The sequence below is a fragment of the Bombina bombina genome, chromosome 3, assembly GCF_027579735.1.
Source record: "Bombina bombina isolate aBomBom1 chromosome 3, aBomBom1.pri, whole genome shotgun sequence".
NCBI lineage: Eukaryota > Metazoa > Chordata > Amphibia > Anura > Bombinatoridae > Bombina > Bombina bombina.
In genome coordinates this window covers 1,220,745,818-1,220,763,280 of record NC_069501.1, presented here as the reverse complement: position 1 = coordinate 1,220,763,280, position 17,463 = coordinate 1,220,745,818, and the positions used below count along the sequence as shown (strand labels likewise).

Sequence of the window (17,463 nt, the reverse complement as noted above, 5' to 3'; positions counted from 1 at the left end):
AAAAGTATATTATTATAACTGTGTTGGTTATACAAAACTGGGAAATGGATAATAAAGGGATTATCTATCTTTTAAAACAATAAAAATTCTGGTGTAGACTGTCCCTTTAAATTAACCAAATACCAACTATTGCAGCAAACATAATATTCTGATTTTTTTTTTCCAAGTCTCCCCATTTGCACTGCTAGATGGGAGACTAACCTTCTCAGGAACAATGGGCCTGTATTTTCACTTCTTATTTTAAAGGGACCGTCTACACCAAAATTGTTATTGTTTATAAAGATAGATAACGCCTTTACTACCCATTCCCCAGCTTTGCACAACCAACATTGTTATATTAATATACTTTATAACCTTTAAACCTCTAAATCTCTCCCTTTTTCTAAGCCACTACAAACAGCCTCATATCACATGCTTTTTAATTTGCTTTTCACAACAGGAGACTGCTAGTTCATGTGGGCCATATAGCGAACATTGTGCTCTCTCCCGTGTAGTTGTGCAGTCCACAGCACTGATTGGCTAAAATACAAGTCCATAAATAAATAAATAGCCTTGGGATAAGGCGGCTGTCAACAGAGGCTTAGATACATGGTAAAAAGTATTTAACCATGTTGGCTGTGCAAAACTGGGGTATTAGGTAATAAAGGTATTATCTATATTTTTAAACAATAACAATTTTGCTGTCCCTTTTAAGGTCCCTCCCTCTATTTCCACTGTTGAAATTAATATAAAAATCATCACTAGATGGTATGTAACTTCCATGATATATATCTTGCAGCAGTATCACTCTTTTTCTTTTTTTTTTTTTGAGGGGTTGTAGGGAAAAAGGGACCTTACTATCCTTATTACTCAAATAGAAAAATCTCCTGCTATAATTATATTTAATTGTCAAGTTTATTTTGTATGCTACATGATCACTCGTGTGTATGTTTATGACTAGAATTTCTGCATTTTTATATTTAGTTTATTTTAGTTTTTTGATCCAATGATCTCCTAATTCACTTCAATTAATTCTAGTTGCTGAAATACCCTTTTCTTTCCTGTTTTGGTGTAATGCCTATGGGATATTTGTAACCAATGTCATGTTCAATAACTGCAGGAAATCTGCGGAGATCCTCATCTCTTCGTTGATGGTATCAGCTCTCATGATTTGCATCAAGGTCAAGTTGGCAACTGCTGGTTTATTGCCGCCTCCTCATCTCTGGCGTCCCGGGATGTTTTCTGGCAGAAGGTAAGATACTCTGCACTTTCTAGCATCCATAAAGTTCTCTGTGAAATGTTTTCCTTCTCATAGTGACTACATAATATCTATAGAAGACTATTTTTATTTGCTCAATTATATAAAAAATGTTTAACTTAATAAAACAAAGATACCCACAATTTCCTTTTCTGGGAATTTGTAGATTCCCCAATAACTGCCCAGGAAGTATCAACTGTTATTGAACGATTACCAAGAGGGAACGCCCCTGGTCATGATGGGTCCACTGCCAAATTGTATCATCTCTATTTTGTGGTTTCTTTTCTCATCATCTAGCTCTTTTTTATTTCTTAGATAAAGGGATTGTGTTCCCTTAAAGGGAAACTTTAAACTTTTATGATTCAGAAAGAACATGCAGTTTTAAGACGGTTTCCAATTTACTTCCATTATGAGATTTAGCTCAGTCTTTTTATATGCTCACTTTCTAGGGAACAAGATCTTACTGAGCATGTGCACATGCTCACAGGGTATACCTATACTTGTCTGTGATTGGCTGATGTCTGATACATGGGCAAATGGATCTGTCCAACTACTTTACTATCCACAATTGCACAAGGCCGGCATATTCCCTGTATCTGCTACTGTTTTGTCTTAACTATTGAAATTTGAGACAATCCTGTAATTTGAGGAGTCTCTTTAGGTACCACAGAATACAAAATATCCCTTTTTGAGGACATTATTTTACTCACAATTACTAAACCCTTACTCTATCAATACCAGTGTTAGAAGACAAAATAAACAAATATGGTGTATTCTCCACCTTTCTCATCAGTATATCAAAATCAGAGATACTTGATATCAATTCAGTCAATCCAAAATGAAATAGCTCAGATCTCAAACTACCTGTTTTCTAACATTTAATTTAAAATACCTAGGTATTGAGCTTACAAAACACACTAACTGTCTTGTCTCCCATATGATACAAATTCTTAATTGTCATCAAGGAGGAAATTCACATCAGTGGGTTTAATTGGAGAATCATATTAATTCTACCCCCAATAATGGAGATCAGTCTTGGCTTATATCTAAACATTTTACTATTTTAAACCCTTTAACTAAAACTACTTTAACTGCCTGGTAGAAAATAAAACTACATCTAGAAATATCCTCAACCCCCCTCCTCTTTGACTACCTAATTGGTGAATCCTGAATTTCCCTTTTCCTCTTTTCAAAAGCAAGGGGCTCTGAAATATTCCTTTTTAATATTCCAATGTATGTGTTACTGTGAAATTATGCCCTTAAAACTTCAGTGGAATTGAGGCAAAAGCTGTGAATTGTATCCTTTCACATGGGCTTCTCGATTTTCAAATTTCTCCCCAGTTATGCTACTAGATGGGAGACTGATCTTCAAACCAGTCTTTCTCAGGTATAATCAACCTGTATTGTATAATTGCCAAATAGTGTTCCTGAAATGGGCAGCTTCCTAAGCATTCCTCCCTACTTTTCAACCAAAGATAATAAGAGACCAAAAAAATTAATAGAAGTAAATTAGAAAATTAGTTAAAGTTGCATGCTCTACCTGAATCCTGATAGAGAAAAATGTTGGGTTTCATATCCCTTTAAAGTAGTTTAATATCATGTTTAATACTTTTGTATACTTAGTGCCCTCAGAAACATAGTACATTACTTTAATCGGTTAATATTTGTAGTATTGAATAAATATAGACTATTATTTGCATTTTATGACTGGGAAAAAAACTTTTTGATAATTTTATCTACAAAAAAAATATTGATTTAAAAGTTTGGCTTTCAGAATTTGTTTAGATTTTGGAATTCTAGATTTGGGGTTTTGTACCTGTGTATGAAAATGGTTGTTTCATTGGAACAATGTCAGATTTGAGCCTCAAGTGGTGGCTGGTTAAGGCTCTGTACAATGGAATTGTTTTAAAGTTGCAAATATAGAATTATCTTTCTTTACAAAAGGTTATTTGGTGCTTGCTGCTGGGTTTTATTTTTTGGTGTTTACATTACATTGTACTCAGACTTGTACTAAAGATAGAGTCATAATAACATTAGATTATAATTGCATTTTCTGGTAAAAAGTACTTAGGAAATTGGTTAGCATTGCTAACTTTAATTAATATAAATATATATATATACTAGAATTTACAAAATGTTTAGTTCTAAGGTTTAATTTTTTTAATGGGAAGTGTGGAACTTCTGTTTGGATAACAAATTGCTAATATCTGATTTCTGCTCAGTGGCACTAAGCAGGGGCAGAACTACCAGTGGTGGTGCAGGGGCAGAACTACCAGTGGTGGTGCAGGGGCGGAACTACCAGTGGTGCAGCAGGTGCAGGGGCGGAACTACCAGTGGTGGTGCAGGGGCGGAACTACCAGTGGTGCAGCAGGTGCAGGGGCGGAACTACCAGTGGTGCAGGGGCAGAACTACCAGTGGTGCAGGGGCGGAACTACCAGTGGTGCAGCAGGTGCAGGGGCGGAACTACCAGTGGTGCAGGGGCGGAACTACCAGTGGTGCAGCAGGTGCAGGGGCGGAACTACCAGTGGTGGTGCAGGGGCGGAACTACCAGTGGTGGTGCAGGGGCGGAACTACCAGTGGTGGTGCAGGGGCGGAACTACCAGTGGTGCAGGGGTGCCAGGACCCATGTGCTGGGGCTCAGAGCTACCAGCCTATACATAGCCATGTGCAGAATGTCTACAATCCATATGTGGGGGAGCTTTTTTTAATGCAGGTTGCAGGGCCATCTTTCTACTGTTCTGTATCAGAGCAGTTTTCTTTGCGGCAAAGTAGGCAGACCCAACATGAACTTGTCTTGCAATCTGTGTTCCTGTTATACCCTAGAAGTTCCAACAGATAAAGTACAGCATATCAGGGCAGAGGTGAGAGGTCATGTCTCGTCCGTCTTCCTCTCAACAACCGAGCTGGCTTCTCTTTTTGTCTCCTCCTTGCCTCTCCTGTGCGGTGTTATCAGGGCCACATTAGACAGCTCAACAAGATGGGTGCAATCAGTGGTCCTTGGTCATCTTAGGTCATTGCTTGCCCTTGATGGGCTTTGATGCAACGGTTCTTCATATTCAAAAGTTCCTAAATAAATGAGCTAACTTTACCTGCATAAACGACAATAGAGAGAGAGATACTAAAAATCATTATACCAAGCAGGTTGTATATTATTACAATTGCTTACTACTGAGTTACTTTCTGAGGCCCAAAAACAAATGATGCACCTGTTGAGTAGGACCTCTACTTGTAGTAAGCACCACACAAAAACATTACAGTAGACTGGGCAGCCCAATTTCAGAAACTGATGCTATCAAAGGTTTTTGCACAGTAATTCCAGTTCTAAAGATTTGGAATAGAGGTAGACCCCCAGCATCCTATTATGAAGCACTCTGCAATGCAGATCTAATCTGTGCGGCATACATGAGGCCAGTGCGGATGAACTGGTGCTGATTTGGTAGGTATACTTAGGGCACAGTCTGTGTAGAACACGTCAATTACTGGAGCGAGCTGAGAAATTGGCACAACTTCTGGGCACGTGATGCCAATATTGGGATAAGAAAAGAAAAATTAGACTTTTAAACAGTCGTGTTTTTTTTTTTTTTTTTTTTTTTTTTTTTTTTTTTAAAGGGACACTCAAGTCAAAATGAAACTTTAATGATTCAGATAGAGCATACAATTTTAATCAACTTCCCAATAGGCTTCCATTAACAAAATGTGCACTGTGTCTTTTTATATTTACACTTTTTGAGTCACCAGCTCCTTCTAAGCATGTGCAAGCATTCACAGAATATAAGTATATGCATTTGTGATTGGCTGATGGCTGTTACATGATATGGAAATAGGCATAACTGAAATTTGTCAGAAAAAATTCTACTGCTCATTTGAAGTTCAGACTAAGTGCTATTGCATTGTCTTTTTATGAGGCTTTTGTTTGTGCAAATCTACTGTATTAACTAGTCCTTTAATGCTGATTTGTACTAATACAATTGTATATCCCTTTAACTCTTTTTTTGTATAGCAGACTGGGAGAAAGTTACTTTAAAATTCAGTACTTATACACAAATTGCATGCAGTAAATATAAGGGGCAGAGTTGGCATCATCGCGATTGTATTGTGCATAATAATCTCCTCCTAGTTTGCTCACCTTTAAACACCCCTGGAGGTTCAGAACACGTACGTCAGGAACGTCCTTGGAGAATTAATTAGTTCAGCTTTCCTGCCCAGTTGCTTGGAGCCGGGTGCCCTTCTTCCTGAGTGTATTTTGTTATGATTAATACAAATTGTGATTTCCTAAGCTCTGACCTGAGGCCTGTACAGAACCACACACACAACACTGTTTATTTCAGCAAGTGAGTAATGTAAAGGAATGAAGAATCCTGGAGACCTATAAGCAATGACATCTAACTTAAAGGGACATGCTAATGTAAAATATACATGTTAGAGTTCATTAGAACATATCATTTTTAAATTACTAATCCTTGCTGTGTTTAAAGGGACTGTCTACTTCAGAATTTCTTTTTAAAAAGATAGTTACATATTACCCATTCCCCAGTTTTGCATAACCAACACGGTTATAATAATATACTTTTTACTTCTGTGATTATCTTGTATCTAAGCCTCTGCAGACTCCCCCCCCCCCTTATTTTAGATCTTTTGACAGACATGCATACATGCCAATCAGTGCTGACTCCTAGGTAACTCCACGTGCGTGAGCACAATGCTATCTATATGACACACGTAAACAAACGCCCTCTAGCTGTGAAAAACTGTCAAAATGCCCTGATATAAGATGTGGCCCTTAGACATTAGCATATGAGCCTACCTAGGTTTAGCTTTCAACAAAGAATACCAAGAGAACAAATCAAATTTGATTATAAAAGTGAATTGGAAAGTTTCTTAAAATTACACGCCCTATCTGAATCATGAAAGTTTATTTTTTACTAGACTGTCCCTTTAAATTCAGAAAAGGAATTAAACACATAAAATAAAATTCTGCCTGGGAGCCGAAAAATACAAGTGATTGGATTTTGTGTTCAGCTTCTGCTCCTTATTGGCTCACCCGCCATGTTTTGCTGTGGAGCTGCAATGCGTGTTGTTCCCAAGCAGGACTTTACCTATGTGTCTAACACCATTGCAGGGTTTGAACACAATATCTTTATTTAAAAAACTGGAATGTAAAGCTTAGGAGCCGGACAATTTTAGATTCAGCACCCTGAGTAGCGCTTGCTTATTAGTGGCTACATTTAGCCACCAATAAGCAGGTGTAACCCAGGTTCTGAACAAAATGGGCCGGCTCCGAAGCTTTACATTCCTGTTTTTTCTCTTGCAAGGTGTATCCAGTCCACGGATTCATCCTTTACTTGTGGGACATTCTCATTCCCTACAGGAAGTGGCAAAGAGAACACACAGCAGAGCTGTCCATATAGCTCCCCCTCTAGCTCCACCCCCCAGTCATTCTCTTTGCCGGCTCTAAGCACTAGGGTCTCTCTACGGGAGGGTAAAGTGAATGTGGTGTTAGAATTGTAGTTTCTCCAACATAGGTGTGTCCGGTCCACGGCGTCATCCTTACTTGTGGGATATTCTCTTCCCCAACAGGAAATGGCAAAGAGCCAGCAAAGCTGGTCACATGATCCCTCCTAGGCTCCGCCTACCCCAGTCATTCTCTTTGCCGTTGTACAGGCAACATCTCCACGGAGATGGCTTAGAGTTTTTTAGTGTTTAACTGTAGTTTTTATTATTCAATCAAGAGTTTGTTATTTTAAAATAGTGCTGGTATGTACTATTTACTCTGAAACAGAAAAGAGATGAAGATTTCTGTTTGTATGAGGAAAATGATTTTAGCAACCGTTACTAAAATCCATGGCTGTTCCACACAGGACTGTTGAGAGGAATTAACTTCAGTTGGGGGAACAGTGAGCAGTCTTTTGCTGCTTGAGGTATGACACATTCTAACAAGACGATGTAATGCTGGAAGCTGTCATTTTCCCTATGGGATCCGGTAAGCCATTTTTATTCAGACAGTAAATAAGGGCTTCACAAGGGTTTATTAAGACTGTAGACATTTTCTGGGCTAAATTGATCATATTTACACATATTTAGCCTTGAGGAATCATTTAATCTGGGTATTTTTTGTAAAATAATATCGGCAGGCACTGTTTTAGACACTTTATTCTATAGGGGCTTTCCCTAATCATAGTCAGAGCCTCATTTTCGCGCTGGTATGGCGCACTTGTTTTTGAGAACAGCATGGCATGCAGCTGCATGTGTGTGGAGCTCTGATACATAGAAAAGTCTTTCTGAAGGCATCATTTGGTATCGTATTCCCCTTTGGGCTTGGTTGGGTCTCAGCAAAGCAGATTCCAGGGACTGTAAAGGGGTTAAATATAAAAACGGCTCCGGTTCCGTTATTTTAAGGGTTAAAGCTTCCAAATTTGGTGTGCAATACTTTTAAGGCTTTAAGACACTGTGGTGAAATTTTGGTGAATTTTGAACAATTCCTTCATACTTTTCTTCTGTTATGTGTGATCAGTCCACGGGTCATCATTACTTCTGGGATATAACTCCTCCCCAACAGGAAATGCAAGAGGATTCACCCAGCAGAGCTGCATATAGCTCCTCCCCTCTACGTCAGTCCCAGTCATTCTCTTGCACCCAACGACTAGATAGGATGTGTGAGAGGACTATGGTGATTATACTTAGTTTTTATGACTTCAATCAAAAGTTTGTTATTTTAAAATAGCACCGGAGCGTGTTATTACTTCTCTGGCAGAGTTTGAGGAAGAATCTGTCAGAGTTTTTTACTATGATTTTAACCGGAGTAGTTAAGATCATATTGCTGTTCTCGGCCATCTGAGGGAGGTAAAGGCTTCAGATCAGGGGACAGCGGGCAGATGAATCTGCATTGAGGTATGTAGCAGTTTTTATTTTCTGAATGGAATTGATGAGAAAATCCTGCCATACCGTTAAAATGACATGTATGTATACACTTCAGTATTCTGGGGATGGTATTTCACCGGAACTACTCTGTTAAAGGTCACTAATCCTTTTTAATAACTATTTATCATGTTAAACGTTTTTGCTGGAATGTAGAATCGTTTACATTGCTGAGGTACTGTGTGAATAAATATTTGGGCATTATTTTCCACTTGGCAGTTTTTTTGCTTTAATTGTGACAGTTTCGTTTCTCTTCACTGCTGTGTGGGAGAGGGAGGGGCCGTTTTTGGCGCTCTTTGCTACGCATCAAAAAATACCAGTCAGTTACTTTTATATTTCCTGCATGATCCGGTTCATCTCTGATAGATCTCAGGGGTCTTCAAACTTCTTTGAAGGGAGGTAAATTCTCTCAGCAGAGCTGTGAGAATTCTTATAGTGACTGTGAATAAAAACGTTGCTTTGTATTTTTTATGTCAAATTTTATTATTGTTATTTTACTAATGGGAACAAACCTTTGCTAAAAGTTTTGTTATTTTAAAGTTTGATGCGATAACTGTGTTTCAGTTCATTATTTCAACTGTCATTTAATCGTTAGTACCTCTTTGAGGCACAGTACGTTTTTTGCTAAAAAAGATTATAACCAAGTTGTAAGTTTTTTGCTAGTGTGTTAAACATGTCTGACTCAGAGGAAGATATCTGTGTCATTTGTTCCAATGCCAAGGTGGAGCCCAATAGAAATTTATGTACTAACTGTATTGATGCTACTTTAAATAAAAGTCAATCTGTACAATGTGAACAAATTTCACCAAACAGCGAGGGGAGAGTTATGCCGACTAACTCGCCTCACGCGGCAGTACCTGCATCTCCCGCCCGGGAGGTGCGTGATATTTTGGCGCCTAGTACATCTGGGCGGCCATTACAGATAACATTACAAGATATGGCTACTGTTATGACTGAAGTTTTGTCTAAATTACCAGAACTAAGAGGCAAGCGTGATCACTCTGGGGTGAGAACAGAGTGCGCTGACAATGCTAGGGCCATGTCTGATACTGCGTCACAGCTCGCAGAGCATGAGGACGGAGAGCTTCATTCTGTGGGTGACGGTTCTGATCCAAACAGATTGGACTCAGATATTTCAAATTTTAAATTTAAATTGGAGAACCTCCGTGTATTACTAGGGGAGGTCTTAGCAGCTCTCAACGATTGTAACACTGTTGCAATACCAGAGAAACTGTGTAGGTTGGATAAATACTTTGCGGTACCGGCGAGTACTGACGTTTTTCCTATACCTAAGAGACTAACTGAAATTGTTACTAAGGAGTGGGATAGACCCGGTGTGCCGTTCTCACCCCCTCCAATATTTAGAAAGATGTTTCCAATAGACGCCACCACTCGGGACTTATGGCAAACGGTCCCCAAGGTGGAGGGAGCAGTTTCTACTTTAGCTAAGCGTACCACTATCCCGGTGGAGGATAGCTGTGCTTTCTCAGATCCAATGGATAAAAAATTAGAGGGTTACCTTAAGAAAATGTTTGTTCAACAAGGTTTTATATTACAACCCCTTGCATGTATCGCGCCGATTACGGCTGCGGCAGCATTTTGGATTGAGTCGCTTGAAGAGAACCTTAGTTCATCTACGCTAGACGACATTACGGACAGGCTTAGAGTCCTTAAACTAGCTAATTCCTTCATTTCGGAGGCCGTAGTACATTTAACCAAACTTACGGCTAAGAACTCAGGATTCGCCATACAGGCACGTAGGGCGCTGTGGCTAAAATCCTGGTCAGCTGATGTTACTTCTAAGTCCAAATTACTTAATATACCTTTCAAGGGGCAGTCTTTATTTGGGCCCGGTTTGAAAGAGATTATCGCTGACATTACAGGAGGTAAGGGCCACGCCCTACCTCAAGACAAAGCCAAAGCTAAGGCTAGACAGTCTAATTTTCGTCCCTTTCGGAACTTCAAAACAGGAGCAGCATCAACCTCCACTGCACCAAAACAGGAAGGAGCTGTTGCTCGTTACAGGCAAGGCTGGAAGCCTAACCAGTCCTGGAACAAGAGCAAGCAGGCCAGGAAACCTGCTGCTGCCCCAAAGACAGCATGAACCGAGAGCCCCCGATCCGGGACCGGATCTAGTGGGGGGCAGACTCTCTCTCTTCGCCCAGGCCTGGGCAAGAGATGTTCAGGATCCCTGGGCACTAGAGATCATATCTCAGGGATACCTTCTAGACTTCAAATTATCTCCCCCAAGAGGGAGATTTCATCTGTCAAGGTTGTCAACAAACCAGATAAAGAAAGAAGCGTTTCTACGCTGCGTACAAGATCTGTTAATAATGGGAGTGATCCATCCGGTTCCGCGGTCGGAACAAGGACAAGGGTTCTACTCAAACCTGTTTGTGGTTCCCAAAAAAGAGGGAACTTTCAGGCCAATCTTAGATTTAAAGATTCTAAACAAATTCCTAAGAGTTCCATCGTTCAAAATGGAAACTATTCGGACAATCTTACCCATGATCCAAGAGGGTCAGTACATGACCACAGTGGATTTAAAGGATGCTTACCTTCACATACCGATCCACAAAGATCATCACCGGTATCTAAGGTTTGCCTTCTTAGACAGGCACTACCAGTTTGTAGCTCTTCCATTCGGATTGGCTACGGCTCCAAGAATCTTCACAAAGGTTCTGGGTGCCCTTCTGGCGGTACTAAGACCGCGAGGGATTTCGGTAGCTCCATACCTAGACGACATTCTAATACAAGCTTCAAGCTTTCAAACTGCCAAGTCTCATACAGAGTTAGTTCTGGCATTTCTAAGGTCGCATGGATGGAAAGTGAACGAAAAGAAGAGTTCTCTTTTTCCTCTCACAAGAGTTCCATTCTTGGGGACTCTTATAGATTCTGTAGAAATGAAGATTTACCTGACAGAGGACAGGTTAACAAAGCTTCAAAATGCATGCCGTGTCCTTCATTCCATTCAACACCCGTCAGTAGCTCAATGCATGGAGGTGATCGGCTTAATGGTAGCGGCAATGGACATAGTACCTTTTGCACGCCTACACCTCAGACCTCTGCAATTATGCATGCTAAGTCAGTGGAATGGGGATTACTCAGATTTGTCCCCTACTCTGAATCTGAATCAAGAGACCAGAAATTCTCTTCTATGGTGGCTTCATCGGCCACACCTGTCCAGGGGGATGCCATTCAGCAGGCCAGACTGGACAATTGTAACAACAGACGCCAGCCTACTAGGTTGGGGCGCTGTCTGGAATTCTCTGAAGGCTCAGGGACTATGGAATCAGGAGGAGAGTCTCCTTCCAATAAACATTCTGGAATTGAGAGCAGTTCTCAATGCCCTTCTAGCTTGGCCCCAATTAACAACTCGGGGGTTCATCAGGTTTCAGTCGGACAACATCACGACTGTAGCTTACATCAACCATCAGGGAGGGACAAGAAGCTCCCTAGCAATGGTGGAAGTATCAAAGATAATTCGCTGGGCAGAGTCTCACTCTTGCCACCTGTCAGCAATCCACATCCCGGGAGTGGAGAACTGGGAGGCGGATTTCTTGAGTCGCCAGACTTTTCATCCGGGGGAGTGGGAACTTCATCCGGAGGTCTTTGCCCAAATACTTCGACGTTGGGGCAAACCAGAGATAGATCTCATGGCGTCTCGCCAGAACGCCAAACTTCCTCGCTACGGGTCCAGATCCAGGGATCCGGGAGCGGTTCTGATAGATGCTTTGACAGCACCTTGGAACTTCGGGATGGCTTATGTGTTTCCACCCTTTCCGCTGCTTCCTCGATTGATTGCCAAAATCAAGCAGGAGAGAGCATCAGTGATTCTAATAGCGCCTGCATGGCCACGCAGGACTTGGTATGCAGATCTAGTGGACATGTCATCCTGTCCGCCTTGGTCTCTACCTCTAAGACAGGACCTTCTGATACAGGGTCCATTCAAACATCAAAATCTAACTTCTCTGAAGCTGACTGCTTGGAAATTGAACGTTTGATTTTATCAAAACGTGGTTTTTCTGAGTCGGTTATTGATACCCTGATACAGGCTAGGAAGCCTGTTACCAGAAAGATTTACCATAAAATATGGCGTAAATACCTATACTGGTGCGAATCCAAACATTACTCATGGAGTAAGGTTAGGATCTCTAGGATATTGTCCTTTCTACAAGAAGGGTTAGAAAAGGGTTTATCAGCTAGTTCATTAAAGGGACAGATTTCAGCTCTGTCCATCTTGTTACACAGGCGTCTGTCAGAAAATCCAGACGTCCAGGCTTTTTGTCAGGCTTTAGCTAGGATCAAGCCTGTGTTTAAAGCTGTTGCTCCGCCATGGAGTTTAAACTTAGTTCTTAACGTTTTACAGGGTGTTCCATTTGAACCCCTTCATTCCATTGATATAAAATTGTTATCTTGGAAAGTTCTGTTTTTAATGGCTATTTCCTCGGCTCGAAGAGTCTCTGAGTTATCAGCCTTACATTGTGATTCTCCTTATCTGATTTTTCACTCAGACAAGGTAGTTCTGCGTACTAAACCTGGGTTCTTACCTAAGGTGGTCACTAACAGGAATATCAATCAAGAGATTGTTGTTCCATCCTTGTGTCCAAATCCTTCTTCAAAGAAGGAACGTCTTCTACACAATCTGGATGTAGTTCGTGCCCTCAAGTTCTACTTGCAGGCAACTAAAGATTTTCGCCAAACTTCTTCCCTGTTTGTCGTTTATTCTGGACAGAGGAGAGGTCAAAAAGCTTCTGCTACCTCTCTCTCTTTTTGGCTTCGTAGCATAATACGTTTAGCCTATGAGACTGCTGGTCAGCAGCCTCCTGAAAGAATTACAGCTCACTCCACTAGAGCTGTGGCTTCCACTTGGGCCTTTAAGAATGAGGCCTCTGTTGAACAGATTTGCAAGGCTGCAACTTGGTCTTCGCTTCATACTTTTTCCAAATTTTACAAATTTGACACTTTTGCTTCTTCGGAGGCTATTTTTGGGAGAAAGGTTCTTCAGGCAGTGGTTCCTTCTATATAATGAGCCTGCCTATCCCTCCCGTCATCCGTGTACTTTTGCTTTGGTATTGGTATCCCAGAAGTAATGATGACCCGTGGACTGATCACACATAACAGAAGAAAACATAATTTATGCTTACCTGATAAATTCCTTTCTTCTGTTGTGTGATCAGTCCACGGCCCGCCCTGTTTTAAGGCAGGTAAATATCTTTTAAATTATACTCCAGTCACCACTTCACCCTTGGTTACTCCTTTCTCGTTGATTCTTGGTCGAATGACTGGGACTGACGTAGAGGGGAGGAGCTATATGCAGCTCTGCTGGGTGAATCCTCTTGCATTTCCTGTTGGGGAGGAGTTATATCCCAGAAGTAATGATGACCCGTGGACTGATCACACAACAGAAGAAAGGAATTTATCAGGTAAGCATAAATTATGTTTTTCGCAATTGCAGTAATAAAGTGTGTTCAGTTTAAAATTTAAAGTGACAGTAACGGTTTTATTTTAAAACGTTTTTTGTGCTTTGTTATCAAGTTTATGCCTGTTTAACATGTCTGAACTACCAGATAGATTGTGTTCTGACTGTGGGGAAGCCAAGGTTCCTTCTCATTTAAATAGATGTGATTTATGTCATAAAAAATTTAGTAAAAATGATGCCCAAGATGATTCCTCAAGTGAGGGGAGTAAGCATGGTACTGCATCATCCCCTCCTTCGTCTACACCAGTCTTGCCCATACAGGAGGCCCCTAGTACATCTAGCGCGCCAATACTCCTTACTATGCAACAATTAACGGCTGTAATGGATAATTCTATCAAAAACATTTTAGCCAATATGCCCACTTATCAGCGAAAGCGCGACTGCTCTGTTTTAGAAAATACTGAAGAGCATGAGGACGCTGATGATATTGTTTCTGAAGGGCCCCTACACCAGTCTGAGGGGGCCAGGGAGGTTTTGTCTGAGGGAGAAATTTCAGATTCAGGAAAAATTTCTCAACAAGCTGAACCTGATGTGATTACTTTTAAATTTAAGTTGGAACATCTCCGCGCTCTGCTTAAGGAGGTGTTATCCAATTTGGATGATTGTGATTATCTGGTCATTCCAGAAACACTATGTAAAATGGACAAGTTCCTAGAGGCCCCGGGGCCCCCCGAAGCTTTTCCTATATCCAAGCGGGTGGCGTACATTGTTAATAAAGAATGGGACAGGCCCGGTATACCTTTCGTACCTCCCCCCATATTTAAAAAATTGTTTCCTATAGTCGACCCCAGAAAGGGCTTATGGCAGACAGTCCCCAAGGTCGAGGGGGCGGTTTCTACTCTAAACAAGCGCGCCACTATACCCATAGAAGATAGTTGTGCTTTCCAAGATCCTATGGATAAAAAATTAGAAGGTTTGCTAAAAAAGATGTTTGTTCAGCAAGGTTACCTTCTACAACCAATTGCATGCATTGTCCCTGTCACTACAGCCGCGTGTTTCTGGTTCGATGAGCTAGAAAAGGCGATTATTAGTAATTCTTCTTCTTATGAGGAGATTATGGACAGAATTCGTGCTCTTAAATTGGCTAATTCTTTCACCCTAGACGCCACCTTGCAATTGGCTAGGTTAGCGGCGAAAAATTCTGGGTTTGCTATTGTGGCGCGCAGAGCGCTTTGGTTAAAATCTTGGTCAGCGGATGCGTCTTCCAAGAACAAATTGCTTGACATTCTTTTCAAGGGGAAAACACTGTTTGGCCCTGACTTGAAAGAGATTATCTCTGATATCACTGGGGGCAAGGGCCACGCCCTTCCTCAGGATAGGTCTTTCAAGGCCAAAAATAAACCTAATTTTCGTCCCTTTCGCAGAAACGGACCAGCCCCAAGTGCTACGTCCTCTAAGCAGGAGGGTAATACTTCTCAAGCCAATCCAGCCTGGAGACCTATGCAAGGCTGGAACAAAGGAAAGCAGGCCAAGAAACCTGCCACTGCTCCCAAGACAGCATGAGATGCGGGCCCCCGATCCGGGACCGGATTTGGTGGGGGGCAGACTCTCTCTCTTCACTCAGGCTTGGGCAAGAGATGTTCTGGATCCTTGGGCGCTAGAAATAGTCTCCCAAGGTTATCTTCTGGAAGTGATTCATCCTGTTCCATTAAGAGAACGAGGGATGGGGTTCTACTCCAATCTGTTCGTAGTTCCCAAAAGAGAGGGAACGTTCAGACCAATCTTAGATCTCAAGATCCTAAACAAGTTTCTCAAGGTTCCATCGTCCAAAATGGAAACCATTCGAACAATCCTTCCATCCAGGAAGGTCAATTCTTGACCACGGTGGATTTAAAGGATGCGTATCTACATATGGATTAGCCACTGCTCCAAGGATTTTCTCAAAGGTACTAGGGTCCCTTCTGGCGGTGCTAAGACCAAGGGGCATTGCTGTAGTACCTTACTTGGACGACATTCTGATTCAAGCGTCGTCCCTTCCTCAAGCAAAGGCTCACACGGACATAGTCCTGGCCTTTCTCAGATCTCACGGATGGAAAGTGAACGTGGAAAAGAGTTCTCTATCTCCGTCGACAAGAGTTCCCTTCTTGGGAACAATAATAGACTCCTTAGAAATGAGGATTTTTCTGACAGAGACCAGAAAAACAAAACTTCTAAGCTCTTGTCGGATACTTCATTCCCTTCCTCTTCCTTCCATAGCGCAGTGCATGGAAGTGATAGGTTTGATGGTAGCGGCAATGGACATAGTTCCTTTTGCGCGCATTCATCTAAGACCATTACAACTGTGTATGCTCAGTCAGTGGAATGGGGACTATACAGACTTGTCTCCGAAGATACAAGTAAATCAGAGGACCAGAGACTCACTCCGTTGGTGGCTGTCCCTGGACAACCTGTCACAAGGGGTGACCTCCCGCAGACCAGAGTGGGTCATTGTCACGACCGACGCCAGTCTGATGGGCTGGGGCGCGGTCTGGGGATCCCTGAAAGCTCAGGGTCTTTGGTCTCGGGAAGAATCTCTTCTACCGATAAATATTCTGGAACTGAGAGCGATATTCAATGCTCTCAAGGCTTGGCCTCAGCTAGCGAGGGCCAAGTTCATACGGTTTCAATCAGACAACATGACGACTGTTGCGTACATCAACCATCAGGGGGGAACAAGGAGTTCCCTGGCGATGGAAGAAGTGACCAGAATCATTCAATGGGCGGAGACTCGCTCCTGCCACCTGTCTGCAATCCACATCCCAGGAGTGGAAAATTGGGAAGCGGATTTTCTGAGTCGTCAGACATTGCATCCGGGGGAGTGGGAACTCCATCCGGAAATCTTTGCCCAAATCACTCAACTGTGGGGCATTCCAGACATGGATCTGATGGCCTCTCGTCAGAACTTCAAGGTTCCTTGCTACGGGTCCAGATCCAGGGATCCCAAGGCGACTCTAGTAGATGCACTAGTAGCACCTTGGACCTTCAAACTAGCCTATGTATTCCCGCCGTTTCCTCTCATCCCAGGGCTGGTAGCCAGGATCAATCAGGAGAGGGCGTTGGTGATCTTGATAGCTCCTGCGTGGCCACGCAGGACTTGGTATGCAGATCTGGTGAATATGTCATCGGCTCCACCATGGAAGCTACCTTTGAGACGAGACCTTCTTGTTCAAGGTCCGTTCGAACATCCGAATCTGGTCCCACTCCAGCTGACTGCTTGGAGATTGAACGCTTGATCTTATCAAAGCGAGGGTTCTCAGATTCTGTTATTGATACTCTTGTTCAGGCCAGAAAGCCTGTAACTAGAAAAATTTACCACAAAATTTGGAAAAAATATATCTGTTGGTGTGAATCTAAAGGATTCCCTTGGGACAAGGTTAAGATTCCTAAGAGTCTATCCTTCCTTCGAGAAGGATTGGAAAAAGGATTATCTGCAAGTTCCTTGATGGGACAGATTTCTGCCTTGTCTGTGTTACTTCACAAAAAGCTGGCAGCTGTGCCAGATGTTCAAGCCTTTGTTCAGGCTCTGGTTAGAATCAAGCCTGTTTACAAACCTTTGACTCCTCCTTGGAGTCTCAACTTAGTTCTTTCAGTTCTTCAGGGGGTTCCGTTTGAACCCTTACATTCCGTTGATATTAAGTTATTATCTTGGAAAGTTTTGTTTTTGGTTGCAATTTCTTCTGCTAGAAGAGTTTCAGAATTATCTGCTCTGCAGTGTTCTCCTCCTTATCTGGTGTTCCATGCAGATAAGGTGGTTTTACGTACTAACCTGGTTTTCTTCCAAAAGTTGTTTCTAACAAAAACATTAACCAGGAGATAGTCGTGCCTTCTCTGTGTCCGAAACCAGTTTCGA

General features: G+C 41.9%; 1 protein-coding gene across 1 annotated transcript in view; it reads left to right on the top strand.

The window, feature by feature from the left end:
• Window positions 1-17,463, top strand: part of LOC128652670 (calpain-5) — a 341,308-nt gene that overhangs the window by 186,581 nt on the left and 137,264 nt on the right. The window contains exon 3 of the mRNA XM_053705600.1: window positions 1,100-1,231. Within this exon, the coding sequence (XP_053561575.1) occupies window positions 1,100-1,231 (132 nt within the window). The remainder of the gene's footprint in view (window positions 1-1,099; window positions 1,232-17,463) is intronic.